The sequence below is a fragment of the Vombatus ursinus genome, unplaced genomic scaffold, assembly GCF_900497805.2.
Source record: "Vombatus ursinus unplaced genomic scaffold, bare-nosed wombat genome assembly UNPS02014863.1, whole genome shotgun sequence".
NCBI lineage: Eukaryota > Metazoa > Chordata > Mammalia > Diprotodontia > Vombatidae > Vombatus > Vombatus ursinus.
Window position 1 is genome coordinate 31626044 of NW_020954641.1, and position 21680 is coordinate 31647723.

The following is a 21680-nucleotide window of genomic DNA, read 5'->3' on the forward strand; positions in this document are numbered from 1 at the left end:
CTTCCTCTAGATTTCTTACCATTACTTAGATACTAATAGAGTAGATAAGCTACGTTATTCCTGTTATCCCTGGCTCTCATGATATGCCATCCCACCTCCTTTTCCAGTAATGATGAAGGAATTACCTTGCCTTCAGAAACTTATTTTTAGAACTATACAGGTGCTGGTCAATTTACTAGCTATGCCTGAAAATTCCTTTGCAGTCAAAAAGCTGTCAAGCTGCTTTATCTTTCCTCTCTGAGAGACGAGGTTTGCTCTATCCCACAGTGCCTGAAGGTTTACATTTGGAATCGCTATTTATTTCATTGTTCCCTCTGTAAAATAAAATATAGTAAATAAAAAAATTTTTTTTTAAATTCCTTTTTTGTCTAACTGGATCCTAATGGGAGTAATCTGTAGTAAAAACGAGAATTAAGAGGTTAGGTCCTGTTCACAACTGCCTAACTTTTCTAATCAGCATGCTAGGGAAACTTGTCCTCCAGGCTGCAGGGCTGCAGCACCAAAACAAAGTAATATCCTGTCCTCTGGGACTTGCCATAGGCCTTGGTGAAATGCTGTCCCAGAGATCCCCACCCCTGCTTCCCATACAATCCTATACAATACTCAGGTGTCAACTGCAGACACAGTCAGGATGTCTGCAAATCATCAGGCAAGTACAGACAATTACTGCCTGCCCTAAACTCTCCCATTCCACAGCCACAGGGGGCTGATATGCTCATTTCCAGCCTCAGGAAAAGACATTCAATCTTAAAGAACTAAATTCTCTTCCATAGCTTTCAATAAGAAGCCAAAAGAGTTGAAACCCTGCAGTGTTTCCCGGGGATCCGGGAGCGGCAGGAGAGAGGGCCCTTGGCCCCCTATGCCATCACAAGAAAGAGCCAAAGCTCTATCTCTAAAGGACAGCACAGTGTCCCCAGTTCTTCCAGGGAATTAGCATTCAGGAAAGGAGCCAATCAGAATGCCTGATGCTTGTGTATTCCAGTAGGGTTGCAATCTGAAGCTGTGCGTACCATTCTGAAGACCCCGAAAGTAGGAGAGACATAATGCAATTTAAATTCATGGGAGAACTAAAGTCCTCAGAGTTCTTACTGCTCAGGGTGCTCAAGCCTCTGCAATAACTTTTCCATATTAATGGAAATGCTGCAGGCGCAGTGGACAGCTGACATTTAATATGAAACATGTGCAGTAAATGGCATCCTATATAAGCCTTGGTACTATAGGAGGGCATCGACGTGGTTGGGATTTAATACCCTTCATAGATTCAAGAGTTTGGGGAGTTCGTCTTGTCCCTCTTCTAATCAGTATCTCGCTCCCCACTGACTCCATCCTCACAGAAGCCCCCTATCCCTCAGCGGGCTTGCTGCGCCAGCTCAGTAAATCATCTTAGAGCACAAACATCCAAGAGGGCCAACTCGAGGGAGTATTAGCGCAAATCCCCGCCAATTTGAGTGCCCTGCAGCCACTGGGAAAGAAAGGATGCAGGAACCTTCAGCCAGCTTTGTAGCCTCAAGCTGGGAGAGTGTCCATCTCACATACTGATCATTCTCAAATAGAAGAATCGTCTTTAGAACATAAGTGCTTCAGGACCAGAAGGCACTGCCCCAGGACCCACATACCTCTGAAATAGATTTCTCCTGCCCAAAATAAAGCGGGTTGCCTTGGGAGATAGTAGAGCCTGGCAAGTAGGTATTGTCAAACAAAAGCCTGATCTGTTATAAAAGCTCTGGGAAAGATCCTTATTCAGGCTGAAGTTGGATTAGGGGGATCGATCAATCAATAAGCATGTATCAAAAAGCTACTATGTGCCAGGCACTGTGCAAAGCCCTAGAGATATAGAGACAAAAATGTAACAGACCCGGCCATCAAGGAGCTTACATTCTATCAGTGTCCTCGGAGGTCTCTGCACAGAAGGTCTTTCTCTTCAAGACAAGAACATCTCAGGGCTGTGCAACTTACTCTTCCAAAGAAGACCTTCCACCTCAAGTCACAGAGAGACCAGGAACTCCAAGGAAAAATGAGCTCATGAACTTATTGAAATCCCCCAGTCAAAAAAAAAAAACCCTGACCCAGACATCACTAACCAAACTCAGACCACATTCACCACACCAGCCACTTTACCCAATCAAAGGTTCTGAATTGACACTGGAATCAGGTCTTAGATCAGCACTAAATATCTAGACAGCATGGCTCAGAGGGTACCCCCATTGGTGGGAATGGAGACTTTGTAACAGAGTGCCCTCCCCCAGCAGTGAAGAGGACCTTGATAAATTCATCTACCCCCTCACCAATGGCCCTCATGGCATGTGTCAGGGTTGGAATTACACTATGGCCTTATGGAACACAGCAAAGACGAATAGCAGAAAAAGCCCTAGACTAGAAGTCGGGAAATCTGTATTCTAAGCTTAGCCCTGCCATTAGCTAGCTGTGTAACCTTAGCTAAGTCGTTTCCCCTAAGCTGGTTACCTTCTCTGTAAAATGAAGAAGCCGGACAAGATTCTCTCCAAGGTCTCTTTCCAGTTCTAATATTCTATGACTCTGACTCTCTAATATTCTAACATTTCAGGGTCGTTCAGTTCTGATTCGGATTCTATGATATTCTAAGATTCCAGGGATGCTAGTGGTAATGGGGGAGGGGCTCCTGTTCATATCAATTTATTAAGCATCCACCATGTGCCAGGCACTGTGCTAAGCAACAGGATACAAAGAGGCAAAAGACAGCCCCTGACCTCAAGGAGTTTACAATCTAATGGTCCTTGTGATGTTACTACTACAAGGAAGCTTCCAGTGGATAAACTTCTACTGATGCAGACTGGCAACTGTACTACAATTTATGACCTTAAAAGGCTTCTCTTGGAGTGCTAAAATTTAGCCAGGATCATATAACCAGTCCTGGTCAAAGGTGAGCCTTAACAGCAAGGACTGAGCCAGAGATTCTCAGAGCCAGAGGGGCCTCAGAAGTGCAATCTCTGGGGCAGCTAGCTGGCTCAGTGGATAGAGCACCAGCCTGGATGTCAGGAGGACCTGAGTTCAAATTTGACCTCAGATACTTGACACTAGCTATGTGACCCTGGGCAAGTCACTTAACCCCATTGCCTAGCCAAAAAAAAGAAAAAAAAAGTGCAATTTCCCATTTATACAGGAATCCTCTCCATATCCTTCCTTGAAAGAGGGTTATCTCATCTCACCTTCTCATTCTCTAGTCACTAAACTAATCAGCCAGTCTGTCTTTCCTCAGTAATGACATGAGACATATGCACTTTTTAAAATGCCGATGCTCATCAATTAATCGTCTGGGGACAAATAATAGCAATTAATTATCTAGGGCCAGACTCCAAAGATAATATTGTGAATCATCCCACAGATGGTGGTGAGCTTAGCAGTCATTGCTGAAGTGGTGCTGACCCTTCACATCTGTGTTAACCTGATCCTAGCAAATGCGTCCCCCCCCTCCTCCTTACAGGCCTACTCAGGGGCCAAGAGAAATCAGAGGACACACTCATTATAACTCCCTCGCCAACGAGGGCTGGGGTTCTCATCCACAGTTATACAAGTAGCTAATAGGAAAGTTTCTCTCTCCTCCTCTCCACTCCCCCCATCCAATTAGTTTCAATCCAATTAGTGTTTCTGAAAGCAAGTCATTTCTGTGGGTTCAAGCGGCAATCATGGCACTTCCTCGTGTGTATGAGGGAGAAAAGGAATAATTTTTTTCTTCTATAGAACATCTTTCCTCCTTATTCTCTTGGGCCAAAGAGAGAGCCAGACTCTCTGGATGCCCAAGTCCCTGTAAGGGAGGGAGAGAAGAGGCAATAGGGGTGGCCAGGCTTTGTTCTGCGAGCATACAGCAGCCATGTTATTGGGTGTTGACTACTTAATTTATTCAAGTAGAAACTAGAGAGAGAGGGAAGTGTCAGGATGCTAGTAGGGACCACCGCAGCAGCTATGACTCAGCACAGCCTCTCCCACCTCTCTTATTCCACAGCTAGCAAAGTAGAGTTCAGAACAGAAATGAAAAAATTGGGAGGAGCCCAGAAACCAGGAACTAAGGACCGAAAGAGGGGCAGCCAGGTGGTGCAGTGGATAGAGCGCCAGCCCTGGAGTCAGGAGGACCTGAATTCAAATCAAGCCTCAGACACACAACACTCACTAGCTGTGTGACCCTGGGCAAGTCACTTAACCCCACTGCCTACCCCCCAAAACAAAAATAATAATACAAAAGAACAGAAAGGGCCCTCAGATATTATAATAACAATAGCCAACATTTATATAGCACTTACTATGATCCAGGCACTGTGCTGAGTGCTTTACGAATATTATCTCATTTGATCATTTAGACTAAGTTCTCCCTGAATGGGAATTCCATCTGCAATATCTCTGAGTGATCATTCACTTGGGGTAGCTGGGTGCTACAGTGGATAGAGCGCCAGGCCTGAAGTCAGGAAGACCTAAGTTCAAATGTGACCTCAGATACTTATTAGGTGAGTGGCCCTGAGCAAGTCACTTAACCTCTGTTTGCCTCAGTTTTCTCAACTGTAAAATGGGGGTAATAATAGCTCCTGTCTTCCTAAGCTGTTGTAAGGATCAAATGAGAGATTTGTAAAACTCTTTGCAAAGCTTAAAGCACTATATATAAATGCTTAGATACTTGAAGACAACTATCACATCCCCCAAGTGTTCCCTTATCCTGTTTTTTTTTTTCTTCCAATTAACCTCATATGGCATGGTATCCAGTCGTCTCACCATCTTTGATTATCTTCATCTGGACTTCAGTTGGTCAAAGTCCTTCCTAAAAGAACCAAAAATAATGCTCCATTTGGGGTATGACAAAAGCAGAGGAAATCAGAACCCTTTCTTCCTTAGCTATGGATGTCACACCTCCCTTGATGTAGCCTACAGCTGCATAAACATTCCTGGTTGCCCTCTATCCTGTGGGCTCATATTGAGATAAGGATGTGTGTAGAGTGAGAGCCCAAGATGGCACAGGAGTGAGAGCCTAGGCTAGAGCAGGGAAAAACTCAGACTGTGGAATGGGTAACCCCAGGATGCATCAGGGGACATTCCAAACACATGCAAGGCATCAGGAGGCCCCTCATTGACTTAAACAAGGACAATAAGTCCTAGAATCCATTGAGCAAACAAGTAAACATTTATTGAACACCTACTATATGTCAGGTGCTATGCTAGGAGCTAGGAATACAAAGACAAAAATGAAACATTCCTCGCATTGGAAGGATATGGATTCAATTAGGGGAAACAATGTGTACGTACATAGATCTGCAGATAATGAATACAAGGTCTTTCTTCATAGAAAAAGTCACTAGCAATTAGAGAGGGTGAATAGTTGAAAAGGCTTCGTGTAGAAGATGGCACGTGAGCTGAGTCTTGAAGGAAATAAAAGATTCTAAGAGGTGGAAAGGAAGAGGAAGTGATCTTGGGGAAAACAAGGGAGGGGAGGCAGATAATGTGAAGGCACAGAGTCAGGAAATCAAATATCATGTAGGAGATATAGTTCAGAAGGTCAGTTTGCCTGGGTAGTACAGTGAAGGCAATTCATGTGTAATAAGGCTAAAATGGTAAGTTGGGGCCAAGATATGAAGAGCTTTAAATGTCAAACATAGGAGTTGGTATTTCATCCTAGAGGTAATAGGGAGCCACTGGAGTTTATTGGATTTTATTTATAAGATTGACATGGGTGGATCTGAGCTATAGGAAAATCACTTTGACAGCTGGGTGGAGGATACAGTGGAATGAGGAGACTTTCAGCAGAGAGACCAACTAGAATGCCCAACTTTCAACCGAGAGAGACACTGGCATTGCTGTACTTCTCTCCAAGGGCAATTGGGTAGCATAGTGGATAGAGTGCCATGCCTGAAGTCAGGAAGACTCATCTTCCTGAGTTCAAATCTGGCCTCAGACACTTACTGGCTACGGGACACTGGGCAACTCATTTAATCCTGTTTGCCTCTGTTTCCTCATCTGTAAAATGAACTAGAGAAGGAAATGGCAAACCACTCCAGTATCTTTGTCAAGAAAGCCTAAACCCTAAATAGGGTCACAAAGAGTTGAACATGACTGAAAAAAAAGACTAAAAAGTACTTCTTTCTGTTACTATCCTATGAGGAAATGATGGGAAAATATCATAAATCTCATGGTAAATATGGGAAAACAAAGGTCCCCCAAATTTAAGGGTGTGGCTGTGGTTAAAAACCATCAGTCAGGAAAGCTGAGACTTTGAACAGTTACCTACCATCACCACCCCAGTGTAACCAGGGTCTCTCTAAGCTAAGACATCAGTACTGGAATGGTTCTTTGCCACTAGGATGGCAACAAATATACTTCCCCAAAACTAGTATAATACCTTGCATATAGTAGGTGCTTCTAATCAATAAGAATATAGAATGCCAAAGTTGGATGGGACCTTAAAACACAAAGCACAGAATTAGCCAAGCTGGAAGGAACCTTAGAACGTGGGATATCAGAGCTGGAGGGTGTTTCTGAAATCATCTAATCCAATCTCCCGTATTTTATAGTGGAAAGCCCAGAGAGGGCGGTATGACCTTGCCCCAGCTTCCCTGTTCTCTGTGCAGCTGCTGGAGCGAGGGCTGATAATGCCAGCCTAGATCAGACACTCCGTGAGATCCACATGGAAACAAACTCATCTCCCAGGAATGTGGCTTTCAGCCTGGCCTTCCTGGACCAAGCGACATCAGCTCTATCTGGCGCGGTCACTAACACATTCCCAGTCACACCAACAGCTTTACCTGTGAATGAACCTCAGGCACTTTCTTGCCAGTTGGAGGGCTCTGTCTCTGGCTAGAATTCAGATTTCATGGGGGTAACCGACAAAGCAAGTCTTCCCTTGGTCGTGGCTATCAGTGACCCTTCGGGTTGGGCTGCTAAAAACGGGCCCAGTTTAGGGGTCAAGGGACCTGGGGTCTCTAATTCCAGTTGTGCCATTAACTTGCTATGTGGCCTTGGGCAAACAGTGTGGTCCAGTAGAGCGTGCCCAAGTTAGAGTCAAAGGACTTGGGTTTCAATCTCAGTGTTGTCTTAGGCAAGTCATTTCACCTCTACGTGGCTCAGTTTTTTCAACTGTAAAAATCAGGTGATTGAACTAGATGATCTCTAAAGTCCCTCCTAGTTCTAAATCGATGAGCCTAGGACTTCTTCTCTCTGGACCTCAGTTTTTCCATCTAAGAAATGGGTACAAAATCAAAGCCTGTCAGAATTGAAAGTGACCTTAGCCAACCTAATCCCCTAACTTTAACAAGGTAACAAAAAATCCCATGATGTTCTGCTAGGGCACTAGCAGGTAGGGGGATCAGGAAAGACTTCACACAAGTGTTTCTTGAAGGAAACAAAGAATTCTAATAGGTAGAAAGGAGGTGGGAGTGCATTCCAATATATGGGCACAGCCTATGCAAAGGCACAGAGATGGGAAACAGAGTATTGGGTGTAAGGAGTAACAAGAAGGTCAGTTTGGTTGAACTGTAGGATGGAAAAGAGGTGTAATATATAGTAATGTTGGAAACGTAGGTTGGGGCCAGGTTATGAAGGCCTTTCAAAGCTAAACAGAGGACTGTATTTTGATATTTCTGCCTCAAGTCTACCCCTACTCTAATCCATCTCCACTGAGCTGTAAGGTGATTTTTCTAAAGTACAGACCTAACCAGATCACACCTCTGCTCAATGAGCCCCAGGATCTCCCTGCTACCTCCAGGATCAAACATAAATTCCTCTGTTTGACATCTAAACATTATCATAAACCGTCCTTGTCCTGCCTTTCCAGTCTCTACTCCGCCCTGTGCAGTCTACCATCTGGCTACACTGGCCTACCTAGTACTAGTTCCTCAAAAGCCTCATCTCCCATTCCCATCCTTTTGCACTGACTGTCCCCCACCCCATGCTCACAAAGCTCTGTCCCCTCACCTCTACCTGGCTTCCTTCAAGACTTAGCATAAATCCTACCTTCTGCCTAAAAAAAAACCTTTCCCAGTCTTCCCCTTTCTGATGACCTATTAGCTATTTTGTATAAATCTATTATGAAACTAGTTATTTCCATGCTGTCTCCTGCTTTAGAATTTAAGTTCCTTCAGGGCAAAAAGTGGTTTTGCCTTTCTTCGTATCCCAGCACTTAGCACAGTGCCTAACACATTGTAAGAACTTACCAGATCCATGTTAACTTGACTAGATGCTAGGTGCACTAGGGAGCCATCAGAGTTACTGAGTAGGAGAGTGACATAGTAGGACTAGCACTTTAGAAAAATCCCTGTGACAGCTATGTGGGGAAAGAATGAGATAAGGGAGCAACTGTTGAGAGCAATCTGGAACTACACCCAAAGGGCTAACAAACTGTGCATGGCCTTTGATCCAGCAATACCACTGCAGGATGCTCTCAGAAAAACCTGGAAAGACTTACATAACTGATGCAAGGTGAAGTGAGCAGAGCCAAAAGAACATCATAGCCAGTAACAGCAATATTATGTACTCAGTTACAGCAATATTGTAGGATTATCAACTGTGAATGACTTAACTATTCTCAGCAATACAATGATCGGAGACAATTCCAAAGGATTCTTGATGAAAAATGCTATCCACCTCCAGAGAAAGAACTGATGGAGTCTGAATGCAAATCAAAGCATACTATTTTCACTTTCTTTATTTATCCCATGATTTGTTGTTTTGGTTTGTTTTGGCTCTGTGTCTTCTTTCACAAGATGACTAATGTGGAATTTTTTTTTTAAGAAGGGAAAGACTTAAGGCAGGAAAACCAATTAAGAAGGTATTATAGTCATCCAGGTGAGAGGAAATGGGGGATTGAACTAGCCTGTCCTAGAAACAGCATTGATGAGAGCCAAATATGATAGAATTTTGGATAGGCTTAAGAGAGAACACAGAACAAAATAAAAACTATTTGCTTACTTTTAATTAAGAGACAGAAAGTGGCACATACCAAGCAAGTCAAACCACCATCTGATCAATTCTGTTAGGACCGCAATGAAGATAACCCAAGACCCTAAACGCAAGAACCTTGAGAACAGCAGTGTCCCTCAGACCCTCCGCCCTCACTGAAAACAGCAATTACTGTGGAGCAGGAGTCCCCCTTCCTCACCATCACCAACACCAATTGCTGCCTAGCAGTTAGGCAATCACAGTACCCCCCAGATAACTGGTCCTTTTTCAAACCCAGCCTCCATCATCCCAGAAAGCAATCCTTATGGAGATGCATCTGGGAAACTACTTCAGGTACTTCATCTGTAACTACTGAAGACCCAGAAAAGAAAGCTCTTGCCAGCAAAGTCCTTGTCACCATCAAATGGTTTAACATCAGAAAATTATATGATTTTATTGCTGGAAATGACATTAAAGATGCATAACCATCTGCTTTGCCATTACACTCCAAGGACCCTGGGACCTTCCCATCTCACTTTCAATTGAAGCTTCTATGTTGTCTCCTTTATTAGAGTATGAGCTCCTTGAGAGCAGGGGCCATCTTTACCTTTCCATTTGTACCCCAAGCACTTAGCCCAGAGCTTTGTACATAGTAAGTGCTTAATAAGTGCTTTTTAAATGTATTCATTCATACTTTTGATTCTGCCTTATTAGAGTCTAGGGTATTTGTGTAATATTTGCCCCTTGTTTCATCTGTTTCTTTTGAGACTATTAAGTTTGTTATTAAAAAAAGTTTAAATAGCAATGACTATTAATGGCAATAGTATAACAATTCATATTTCTATAGTATTTGAAAGTTTAGAAAGTGCTTTCCTCCTAATGGAGAGGCAGCAAGGTACAGTAGATAGAGAGCCTTCTTCAAAGCCAGGAGTATCAAGATTCATGTCCTTCTAACACATACTGGTTGTGACCATGGACAAGTTACTTAAGGGGATGACCTATATTAGTGGAGGGAATTTCCTCACCTGGGAGTTCCCTGAACCAATGAAATCACAAGTCCAGTGCCTATCCCTCTCCTTACCTCACAATAACTCTGTAATACAGGTAATATATGAGTTATACCTGTTTTATAGATGTGGAAACTGAGGCTGGGAAAGACAGAGTGATTTGTCCATGATCACATAGCTAGTTATGCATTTGAGCCAAGATTCAAACCCAAAATTCTCCTGATTTTAGATTCAGGGCTTTTTTCCCTTTTATCATGTTGCTTCTATCCCTCAAGGACTGGATGCCTCAGTTCACAAGAATCCTAGTTCCCTTCAAGGAGAAGCAGGAAAGAAAATGTCTCTAGGAAGGTCAATCATTTGGTGAGACTGTTTGCTTTTGCTAATTGAGACAGATATTCAGAATTACTGACCTGTGCTTCCCATTTACCCTAGGCAGCAGCCTCTGGACACTCAGATTCACTGAACTGAGCACCTCACCCAACGCTGGGAAGCCTAGGCCAGACACCCAGAGTCTCAAGCCCCAGTTGCCCCAAACACTGCCCACGTTAGCTTCTGCCAGACACTCAAAATCACTGACCTGAGGCCTCTACTTTGCCTTCTGCAGCCTCCCCTGGAGGTTGGTATTGGAAGTGAAGAAACCAAGGTCTGTTCTCCGTACCAGCACAAACACATTTCTGCCCCTAGCATCCTCTTTCCACCCAGAGTTACGTTATCCTGCAGACGGGACTAGTACCAAAGACTGCAGTTTTCAATAGCCAGGCCTCCCTGACTCAGCCTGACTGGGAAAGACCTATCTGAATTCATCCAAAGTGTGAATCACAGAATCTTCTTGAGAACTATAGCCTTTTTTGGTTTGAGTTTTTCAGGTCTATAAATAACGTCATCCAGGCTAATAAAGCATTACCAAGTACAGGAACAAACAAAAATGACCAGTGATTTAAATCAATCCTTTATGTATACATTAGTATTAAAAAAAAAAAACCTTGTTCTGAAGTAGGTTAAATATTACCTTGGCAATCATGTTTACATTAATTAGTCATTTAAGTACTTTTCAACTCAACAAACATTTATTAAGCACCTCTTATATGGATTAATAAATAGATAGAAAGTATAAATATGAATTTCAACCCTCATCAGTTTAAATTACAACAAATATCTAATTAACAGCATCCACTTTATAATGAGATTTTGAAGGTTATAAGCAATTTATATTCTGAATGCAATTAAAGGGAACAAAGGTGAACTTTGTACATTTTAATCAGTTGTTTTGACAATAAAGTGTATCTTATGGCACCTCTCATATGATTTCTTTCTGTAATCATTGCTTATACTAAATTGAGAGTCCAATCTCATAGAATATCAATCAACAAGCATGTATTAAGTGCCTAATGTTTATAAGATGGAGGATGGCAGTATAATGTAATGAAGAAAAATCTGGGTTTAAGGTTGGTTTCTAACACAGGTTAGCTGTGTGACCTAGGACAAGTTACTTAACCTCTCAGTGCCCCCAGATAGGACAGCTAGGTGGCACAGTGGACAGAGTGCTGGGCATGAAGTAAAAAAGACAACTTCCTGAGTTCCAATCTGGCCTCAGACACTTTGAGCTGTGTGACCCTGGTCAAGTCACTTAAACCTATTTGCCTCAATTTTTTCATCTGCAAAATGAGCTGGAGAAGGAAATGGTAAACCACTCAAGTATCTTTGCCAAGAAAACCCCAAATGGCACCATGAAGAGTCAGCCACGACTGAAAAACTACTGAACAACAACAAGCCCCCAGATAACTAAGGCTAAATAATTGCAGAGTTGCCAATACGCATTGGGAGGTGGATTTTCCTCACCAAGGGTTCCCCACCAGGTCCAGACCAACATGCTACATTCTAATGACACAGAGAAAAATTAGAAATAGTCCCTGCCTTCAAGGCAAGGAGTTACATTCAATCGGAGGAAGCAACACGTACGCATATAATAAAAAATAAATATGAAGTAGGAGCCCTAACAGTTGGGAAAATCAAGAAAGGTCCCATTAGAAGGTGGCACATGAGCTAAGCTCTGAAAGAAGCTAGAGGACTCCAAGAAAGAGAGGTGAGAAGACTGCATTATAGACCATCTCTGCAAAGCATAGAGGGAGGAAATGGAAGGGAGGGCAGATCAAGGACGAGGACAGTTTGGCCAGAATACAGAGTGCATACGTCATAAACCTAGAAAGATAGGCTGAAGCCAAATTGTCATTGTGTTAATCAGAATTCTTCTTTGTTGTTGGTCAGTCATTTCAGTCGTGTCTGACTGTTCATGACCCCTTTTGGGGTTTTCTTGGCAAAGATAATGGAGTGGTTTGTCATTTTCTTCTCTAGCTCATTTTACAGATGAGGAAACTGAGGCAACAAGGTTAAGTGACTCACCCAGGGTCATACAGCTAGTAAGTGTCTGAGGCCAGATTTAAACTCAGGAAGATAAGTTTTGCAGAGTCCAGGCCCACCACTCTATCCACTGTGCCACCTATCTACCTCAATTATCTTTACAATATTGCTATTTACAGTATAAATTATTTTCCTGGTTCTACTCACTTCACTTTGCATCAATTCATACAAGTCTTCCAAGGTTTTTCTGAAACCATCCCCTTTGTCATTTCTTACAGCACCACAGTATTCCATCATATTCATAACTTGTTCAGCCATTCCCCAATTGATGGGCATCCCCTCAGCTTCCAAGTCTTTGCCACCACAAAAAGAGTGGCTATGGATATTTTTGTATCTATGTGGATTCTTTTCCCCGTCTCTGACGTCTTTGCTTTGGTTTTGGTATAGACTTAGTAGTGGTTTCACTGGGTCAAAGGGTATGCACAGTTTACAAGCTTTTTGAGTATAGCTCTAAATTACTTTCCAGAATGGTTAGACCAGTCCACAGCTGCACTGACAGTGCATTAAAGTACTGTCATCTTCCTTTTTTGTCAACTTACCCAATTTGTAAGTATGAAGTATTATCTCAGAGTTGTTTAAATTTGATCTAATTATTAGTGATTTAGAGCATTTTTTCATATGGTTATTGATAGGTTACATGTCTTCCTCTGAAAACATCCTATTCATATCCTTTGACCACTTATCAACTGGGAAATGACTTATTCTTATAAATTTGACTCAGTTTTCTACATTTCTTGGAAATGAGACCTTTATCAGAGAAATTTGCTACATAAAGTTTTCCCCAATTTCCTGTTTCTCTTCTAATTTTAGCTGCATTGTTTTTGCTTGTACAAAAGGACAAGTCATTTAACCCTGTTTGCCTCAGTTATGTAATCAAAGTTGCCTATTTTGTCTCCTGTGAACTTCTCTATCTCTTGTTTCATCATGAACCCTTCCCCTATCCATAGATCTGACAGGTAACTTCTTCCATACTCCTCTAATTTGCTTATGATGTCACCCTTATATTTAAATCATGCACCTATTTGGAACTTATATTGGTATACAGTATGAAATGTTGGTCCATATCTAGTTTCTGCTGGACTATTTTCCAGTTTTTACAACAGTTTTTGTTGAATAGTTCTTGTCCCCAGTAGCTGGAACCTTTGGGTTTAACAGAAATTAGGTTACTGTGCTCGTTTGAGCTGAAGCCAAATTGTAAACAGCTTTAAATGACAGTAGAGTTGTTATTTTTATTCTAGAGGCAATAGGGAGCCACTGAAGCTTTTTGAACAAGGGAGTGACATGGTCATACTTGTCCTATAGGAATATGACATTAGCAACTAGGTTGAGAAAGGATCAGAGAAGGGAGGGACTTCAGGCTGGGAGATAATAAAAAATAAAACCAGAGAGTGATTACTCATATTTTGAGATACTCACCTTAAAAAAAAATCTTCATACATCAGTTCCCATGGTGCATTTGAGTGTTGGTTCACAGATAATTTTCTACTCAATAGAAAAAGTGGTGGTACAAAGAGTCTGTGTGTCACCAAAAGTCAATCAGAAACAATAACAGAACTCCTCTCATGCAGTTATGTAAGTCAATGTGAAAACAATATTAACTTTATACTCAGTTGGGTTGGGTTTTTTTGTTTGTTTGATTGAATTTTTTTCCCTTTTTTCTGATCAACAAGTTGTTATTAAACACTATCATAGTGCTGGGTCCTGCTTTTCACTTTCCAAAAACAGACCTATTCTGTAAAGTGAAGGATGCCCTTACCATGTGTAAGGATTTTTGTTGATGATAACGTGGAGGAAGGTAATTGTCCTTGGAAATACCAAGTGTGAAAAGCAGCTTCATTTTGACTATCTTTATAAAGATTAAGGTACAGGTCCCTGAAATGTTTATGTCTCCTAAACCCAATTCTTTGTCTGCTTAGGCTTACCAAAGAAGAGTTTCCTAAGATTCAGAGAGCCAGTCAACTCTATTCAACAGCAGGGCACAGAAAAGTGTGGAACAATTACCTCTAGTGGAAACATGAGCCTGCGATGGAGAAGGAGAAATCACGGGAACCGAGCAGCAATTCATGACAAAAACCGCCTTTCTCAACTAAACTGAGTGAGTGTGTGCCACGTAGCAATTAGTGTTAAACACACAGTGCGCCTGCTTCAGATGTCTGACACCAACGGATACAGTCTAACCACTTGACTCGCATTCCAAACTCAAAATCTGCAGTTTCAGGCCTGCCATTCCACCCAGAACATCCCTGTCCAGGGCAGAGCCAGCAAGTGTTAGGGTTTTGGGGAACCATTTAGGCTCAGAGAAATGCCCCACTCCAGATCTAGGCAAGCACTAGGACTTCAACCCAATCTCTGATCTCATCTCATTTTCCAAACCCAGGTCGGTCTGTCCTGGCTGCAGCATCTCCTCATGTTTAACCATGAGTATTGGAAACTGAGTATTTGCAGAAACTGAACCTCAGGGCTATAGCTTTGCAATATAGGGGTGGAGGGAATAGAAGGGAGGCAAAAACAAGTACTGGGGACGGGAATGGATAAATTTCTATATTTGCACACATTCCCATCCTTATTCCTAACCCCTGCCAAAAAAAGATAAAAGCAAACTGCATTTCCAGACCCCAGGGTATAAAAGCCAGAGCATAGCATGCCAACAAGTGTCTGACAGTTTGACTCAATGCAATACTGATTCTGTACCATCTGAGACTCAGGAGCTGGGGAATAACCAGGAATTTCTACTGTGGTAGCTGTCAAGTTACCAATTTATAAAGCAAGTCCTAGGAAGCTAACTTCCTCCCTCCCCCCTATCCCCACAACAAGACTTAATGAAAATAACCAAACCAAAAAGGTTTAAGCATCTACTAAGTCAGCACTATATATTAGGCACTGAGGGGTTGGAAGTAAGGGATTGGAGTGGGGGTGGGGGAAAATAAAGCACAAAAGAAATAAAAGCTATATTCCTGCCCTTGCGGGGGCTGTAACCACAGCAATCCTGAGAAAGATACCAAACCCACAGAGAGAGGATGGGGGAAGTGGTGGAGGGAGAGGGCTTGCTGAGCCTAAGGTAGCTGTGTGGAGACAGCTACTAATTACACCTAGCCAATAAAGGGGCCAGCCCTATCAAGTGAGGCAATATGTGTAAAACATACTACAAATTTTGAAGTACTATGCAAATGTCAGTTGTTATAATTGCAGAATCATTGAATCTGAGCTTAAAGTCGATCTAGACTTAGCCTCCCACCCAATGTAAGGAATTCCCTTCTGTTTTATCCTTGACAAGGCGGGGGAAGGGGGCATTCAGTTCTCCCTTGAATACTTCCCACGACCAGGAACTAACCATCTAACAAAGCAGCCTTGATTGTTAGAAAGGCCTGCTTTAAATTAAAACCAAAATTGGCCTCCATGAAACTTTCTAGGCATCCCCTCTGAACCATGATGACCCTTCAAATATTTGTCAGCATCTATCATGTCCCCTTAAGTCTCTAGGGTAGATAACCCCACTTCTTTTAACTGATTCTCATAGAATATACCACCTAGACCCCTCATAGTCCTGGTCACATCCTCTAGCCATGTACCTACAACAAATGAACCTAAATGCCACCTAAGACTATTCTTGCTCCCCACCATTCCAGCTGCATTGCTGGGAAGGGATTGAATTTGTGATACTTAGTGCATGCACTGTATAAGAAAAAGAGACTCACCAGCCCATCACAGTTACTGATAGCGACAGAAGCATTGGGCAGACCAGTGATGCCGCCCACATAGAGGCAGTTCCCCAAGAGTGGCTCTACTCGAGTCTCATGGGAATCTTCCTGCCATTCAACAGTTGCACCCGGGGCCACAAGCCGGGAGTTCCGTCGCAGCCTGAAGTGGAAGTCTCTTCCAAACACAGTAACATTGTAAAATATCTGTTCGTTGGCATCCTCCCTGGGCAAGTCCCCAACATCCCTTCGGGATCGACCTTTACCAGTTCCAGACACCAAATGAGATAAGAACTTGCCCTCTGCATCTGTGCTGGTTGGGATGACAAGCCTATACTCCTCTATGTTTCCCAAAAGTGGACCTGAAAATGGAAGGGGTAAGAAGAGGATATGTAAATTTAAACTCAATTCTCCATCATCCCAAGGTCATCTTTTCCAACCCCTTCATTTTACAGATGGAGAAACTGAGGCCCAGAGAGGAGAAGCAATTTGTCCAAGGTCACATAATGAACAAGCTGCAGGACTAGGATTTGATCCCAGGTCTCTCAATCTCCAAGACTGGGATCTTTTACCTGGCTCATGTTGCTTCTCCCTTAACTATAGGCTTAGATGTAGAAGTTGGCAATATCAAAGACCAGGGGCCAGTTAACAGTGTAGGCTGTCACCAGTTGGAGAAAAGGACCAGGGACAAAAATAGAAGGCAACATGAATACTTTCCATCCTCAACCACCTTGGTGAACATCATTTAGCCCACAAACATCCCAAGGGTTCCCACCAATATCAGCAATTGGTCACTTCACTGGACTACATAAGCCTATGGAAGAGTCTGAATGCTATGCACCCCAGTGCTCACAGTGCACTAGAGAGAGGGGGGACCTTCACAGGCCACACAAGGGGAAACACATAACATCAGCAGGTCACCAACTTAAAATGCTTTAACTGGCCTCAGCCTGGCTAGGCTTCCCCAATTTCTCCCTGGGAAACACACGGTCCAATCACAGGGAGGTTCCTACTGGAGATTCCCACGCACAGCAGGAGCCCTAGGCAGCTGGGAAGGGGAGTGTCATTAGCCAACTGGGGCAGCCCTATGAGATCCCCCAGAGAGTGACCTGGTGGTGGTGTTCTTTAACCCTTTGAGGGAAAAGACCTCACCCCCACTTTAGTGCCTCGTGCTGGCAGCTGGATTTAGCCCTTCCAGGGACAGGCAGTAAGTGAAACTTGATGCTTGGATCAGAGTTTGTGGTCGAGGGGCTCCAGCTGAGGAGAGAGCGAATTGCATTATCCCCATCCTCCGCGCCCCTCCGCCTGCGGTCGCAACAAGAGCCTCGGGTAGGGGTAGGAGCGGGCAGAGGCCGGTTCTGGGGTCCTTGCCTGGGGCTTCTCGGGTTCTACTCGCCGGGGCACTTAAGACTGAGGGCACCATGTCCCCCCAACCCGCGACTTCTCCAGGGCTCCGAGACTGGGTGCGCCCTGGCCCCAAAGTTGGCCAACTCACACCCTGGGCGAGTGGAGTTAGCCCAAGTCCCTCCGGCGCCGGGCAGGGGGGTTGAAGTCTGGACTGGAGCGGGACCTACCTCGGGGGCCAGAGCGGCTAAGGGCGCCCGTGGGCAGTGGCGGCAGCAGCAACAGCGCCCAGCAGAGCAGGAGGCGAGCGGCTCCCGCTGGCAGATCCATGGCAGCCGAACCGCAGCCCGAGCCCCGCACGCGGAGCCGCGCTAAAGTTGCCCGCGAGCCGCCCAGCCCACATCTGGGGCAGCTGGAGCCGTCCGCAGCTGCAGTCCCTCCGGGCGCGGGGCGGAGGGAGGGGAAGGCGGGGGGCGCGGCGTGGGGAGGAAGAGAAGGAGGAGATGAGGAGCCGAGGACGCCCCAGCCTGCGGTGACCCGACTGCTTCTCCTCAGCGCGTTTGTTCACTCAGCGGCGGCTCCTTCCCTGCCTCCCTCCTTCCTTCCCCTACCTCGCTCCCTCCCGCCCTAGCCCAACACGCTGCAATCGCAGCGAAGCAGAGACACCAGGAGGCGGTTCGAGGGTAACGCCAAGGGGCCGGGGCGCGCAGTGAAGTCAGGCTGATTGACGGAAAAGCTGCCCGCCCAGCTTCGCGTGGGGCCAGCCCCCGAACCCGGCTACCTCCTGTCCTTGTGGGAGGCTCCCCGGATCCCCAGGAGAGTGAAGGGGCCCTCAGAGAGGGGCAAACTTCGGCTCCCGGCGACCGTGGGTGCCCCCACGCTCTCTCCAAAGCACCTTCTCCTCCCGTACGCCCCACCTCTGTGCGCCCCAGAGCCCAGCGCTGCGCCAAAGTTGATTTTCTTGGGTTAACAGCAAAGGGAGCCAGGGTCCGAGGGGCAGAACAGCTGACTGTCAGGGATACTAAGCTTCCGCTGCAGGTAGGAGGGGAGGGTAACTCTTGCTTTCCCAGCCACGCAGGGCCCCAGAATCCAAAAGACTGGGCAGACCTTCCTCCTGTACTCAGGGGCCTGGGATCTCTTTATGGGGATGTCAGCAAGTCGAGAAAGGAAACGGGGAACTCTCAGGATGCTCACAGTCCTCGGAGAGATAAGGGGCAACAAATAAATGCTACAAATCAAGCAGAAGGGAGTAAGGTCCAGAAAGGGGCGGGGAACAAGCAGGAGATTGTGGAAGATTCACAGAAGGAATAGTTCACTTCAAGCTGGACTGATCAGTAAAGGCTTCAAGGAAGATGTGCCACTAACTGGGCCTGAAAGGTTGGGTAGGATTTTGACCCTAACACCTAGGAAAAGAGCATCTAGGTAAAGGGATTAGCATGAGTGGCATCTCAAAAACAGAGGGAAAACAATGATTATGTTTGGTGATGGTGAGTAGACCAGTCCGGGTTGGAGCACAAAGAATTAGGACAAGTGGAACCTGTCTTTGAGACTTTCTAAAGCCTGGCCTGGCCACGAAGAAGTGGCTTCCTGGCTGATAGTAAGCACTTAATAAATGCTTGTTGCCAGACAGACTGACTCTGCACGGGTTTATCTTTGCACCTGATCTGTTGTTGTTCAGCGTCCCACTATTTGTGACAGTATTTTCGGTTTTCTTAGCATAGATACTGAAGTGGTTTGCCGTTTCCTTCTCCAACTCATTTTACAGATGAGGAAACTGAGGCAAACAGGTGTTTGCTTGGATTTTATCTTACTCTATTTTACTACTTACTCTATTTTACAGCTGAGGAAATTGAGGCAGAGAGAGTAACTTAATTAAGTGACTTGTCCAGGGCCATGCAGCTAGCATGTGTCTGAGGCTAGATTTGAACTCAGGTCTTCCTGACTCAAGGCCTGTGGCACTGTGACACCTAGATGCCTCTAGGAATCAGAGTGGTAGAGAGGACATAGCTGTGCTGAAGCTCACACAATGACAGTGGCAGAACTGGGACCTTGATCTTTTGACTCCTAGTCTAGTATTGTTTCTGTTCTGTCACAGAGTATGAGTAAAAAATGTGGAGGTGGAAATGTGTATGTTATATTTAGCCAACAATGAGGAGCCCAGTTCCACTGGCATGGAGGAGAGTTCCTGTAGGGATTGTCCAGGGCTAAGCAAAGCAATTGAATAGAGATGCTCTCCTATCTCTAGAAAGGTGGATCAGTCAGTAAACATTTATTAAGTGCCTACTATGTGCTGGGCACTGTGCTAATCTCTGGGGATACAAAGAAAGGTAAAAGACAGTCCCCTGTCACCTAGGTAGCATGATGGATTGAGTGTGAGCCCTGAAGTCAGAAGGACTTGAGTTCAAATTTGACCAGGCACTTACTAGCTATGTGACCCTGGACAAGTCACTTAACCCTGTTTGCCTCAGTTTCCTCATCTGTAAAAAGAGTTGAAGAAGGAAATGGCAAAGCACTCCAATATCTCTGCCAAGAAAACCCCAAATGGGGTCATGAAGAATTATACATGACTGAACAACAATTATTTTGCACTATTTATCATATCCAACCTTATGACTCCTCCTAGTTTGTCTCTGTCATCATTTAACTTATCCTACAGCAGAGGAGGAGATGGAGAGATAGTGTCATGGAAACAATGAACTTGGACAGCCTTCAAGAGATAGTGGAGGATAGAAGGGCTTGGAGTGCTATGGCCCATGGGGTCACAAAGAGTTGAACACGACTGAACAGCAGCAACATCTTCTATTTCTAAGTTATATTGCCTCAACGAGGCTGTCAGCAAGTCGAGAAAGGAAACGGGGAACTCTCAGGAGGCTCAGTCCTTGGAGAGATAAGCAGGGGTCATAGGATTATGGATTTGGAGATGGAGGGAACCTTAAGATCGTCTGGTCCAAAATCTCCATTTTATGTAAGGAGAAACTGAGATCTAGAACAATTTAGTGACCTGCTCAGGGAAGCTGGATTCGATGACCTCTAAGGGTCTTTACAACTCAAAATCCTACGATACATGATCTTAAAGAGCATACATGTCACCACACAAATACCAGCTAGTCCAAAATGAAAAACCACTGAGAGGTGGCCTTGAATTAACACACTTCTTCCATTGTTACAATGGCCCGCACTCTGAGCCCCAGGTCCAGGGACAGAGCAAGAAAGGTTATTTACCACAGTCACTGTCTGGAAGTTGCTTTCCTGTCTCCTGTCTGTCAGGCAGTTTCCAGACATTTCAGTGAAATTTAATGTGAATCATTGTGTGACCTTTATAGTGTTTTCTCACTGATAGAAAAGAAGAGAAACTACCACTTGAAATAAATTTAGCTTTGGCATCATTCTTTCCATGTTTGGCCATGGGTCCTGAGTAATCCATCAGCAGGCATTTATTAAGTGCTATGTGCCAGGCACCGTCCTAAGTGCTGTAGATTCAAAAGCAAAAATGAAACAGTTTCTGCCATCAAGGAGCTTACCTTCTAATGGGGGAGACAACTCATACACTTGTTGCTGTTGTTATTATCACACAGCTATTAAGTGTCTGAGGCCAGACTTGAACTCAGATCCTCCTGACTTCAGGCCTGGTGCTCTATCCACCGCACTACCTAGCTGCCCAGACATTAATATGTACGTAGCATATGCAGAATAAATAAATACAAGGTAGTTTGGGAGGAAGGGTACCAACAGGTAGGAGGATCAGGAAAGGCTCCATGTAGAGGGTAGTACTTAAAATGAGTCTTGAAGGAGACTAGGAATTCTGAGAGAGAGAGAGAGACAAGGAGGGAATATATTCCAAGCACTGGGACAACCAGGGCAAAGACATTGAGATGAGAGACAGAACACCATGTATGAAGAATAGAAAATAGGCCAGTATGGGTGGACTAGAGAATGCGTGGAAGGAAGGAATGCATCAAAGTCAAGATCTTCTGCATGGTTCTTTAGTCCTTTCTATAACAGAATCCTCCCAGACAACTCTGAAAAGCTGTGGCAGAAATCAGCATCAATGGAAAGTGTGATGGCAATGCCCTTCTTGGAGCTCAGTCCTTCCCAAGTCCCCACATCAAGGGGAGGAGAGGGTGGATTTAGTGGAATTTCTCAGAGATCATAGGATCGTAGACTTTTGTTGTTATTTTGTTGTTCAGTTGTGTCCAACTCTTCATGTCCCCATGTTGGGATTTTCTTGGAGATACTGGAGTGGTTTGCCATTTCCTTCTCTAGATCATTTTACAGATGAGGAAAGTGAGGAAAACATGGTTAAGTGACTTGCCCAGGGTCACATAGC

The 21680-nt window shown here is 44.4% G+C and overlaps 1 protein-coding gene across 1 annotated transcript in view; it reads right to left on the reverse strand.

The window, feature by feature from the left end:
* The window catches only part of ADAMTS2 (ADAM metallopeptidase with thrombospondin type 1 motif 2), a 451457-nt gene extending 433774 nt beyond the window's left edge, over positions 1 to 17683 (reverse strand). The window contains exons 1-2 of the mRNA XM_027841791.1: positions 17584 to 17683; positions 16010 to 16371 (exon numbers count right to left, since the gene is read on the reverse strand). Of these exons, the coding sequence (XP_027697592.1) occupies positions 16010 to 16371; positions 17584 to 17683 (462 nt within the window). The remainder of the gene's footprint in view (positions 1 to 16009; positions 16372 to 17583) is intronic.
* Between the last annotated feature and the right edge of the window lie 3997 nt (positions 17684 to 21680).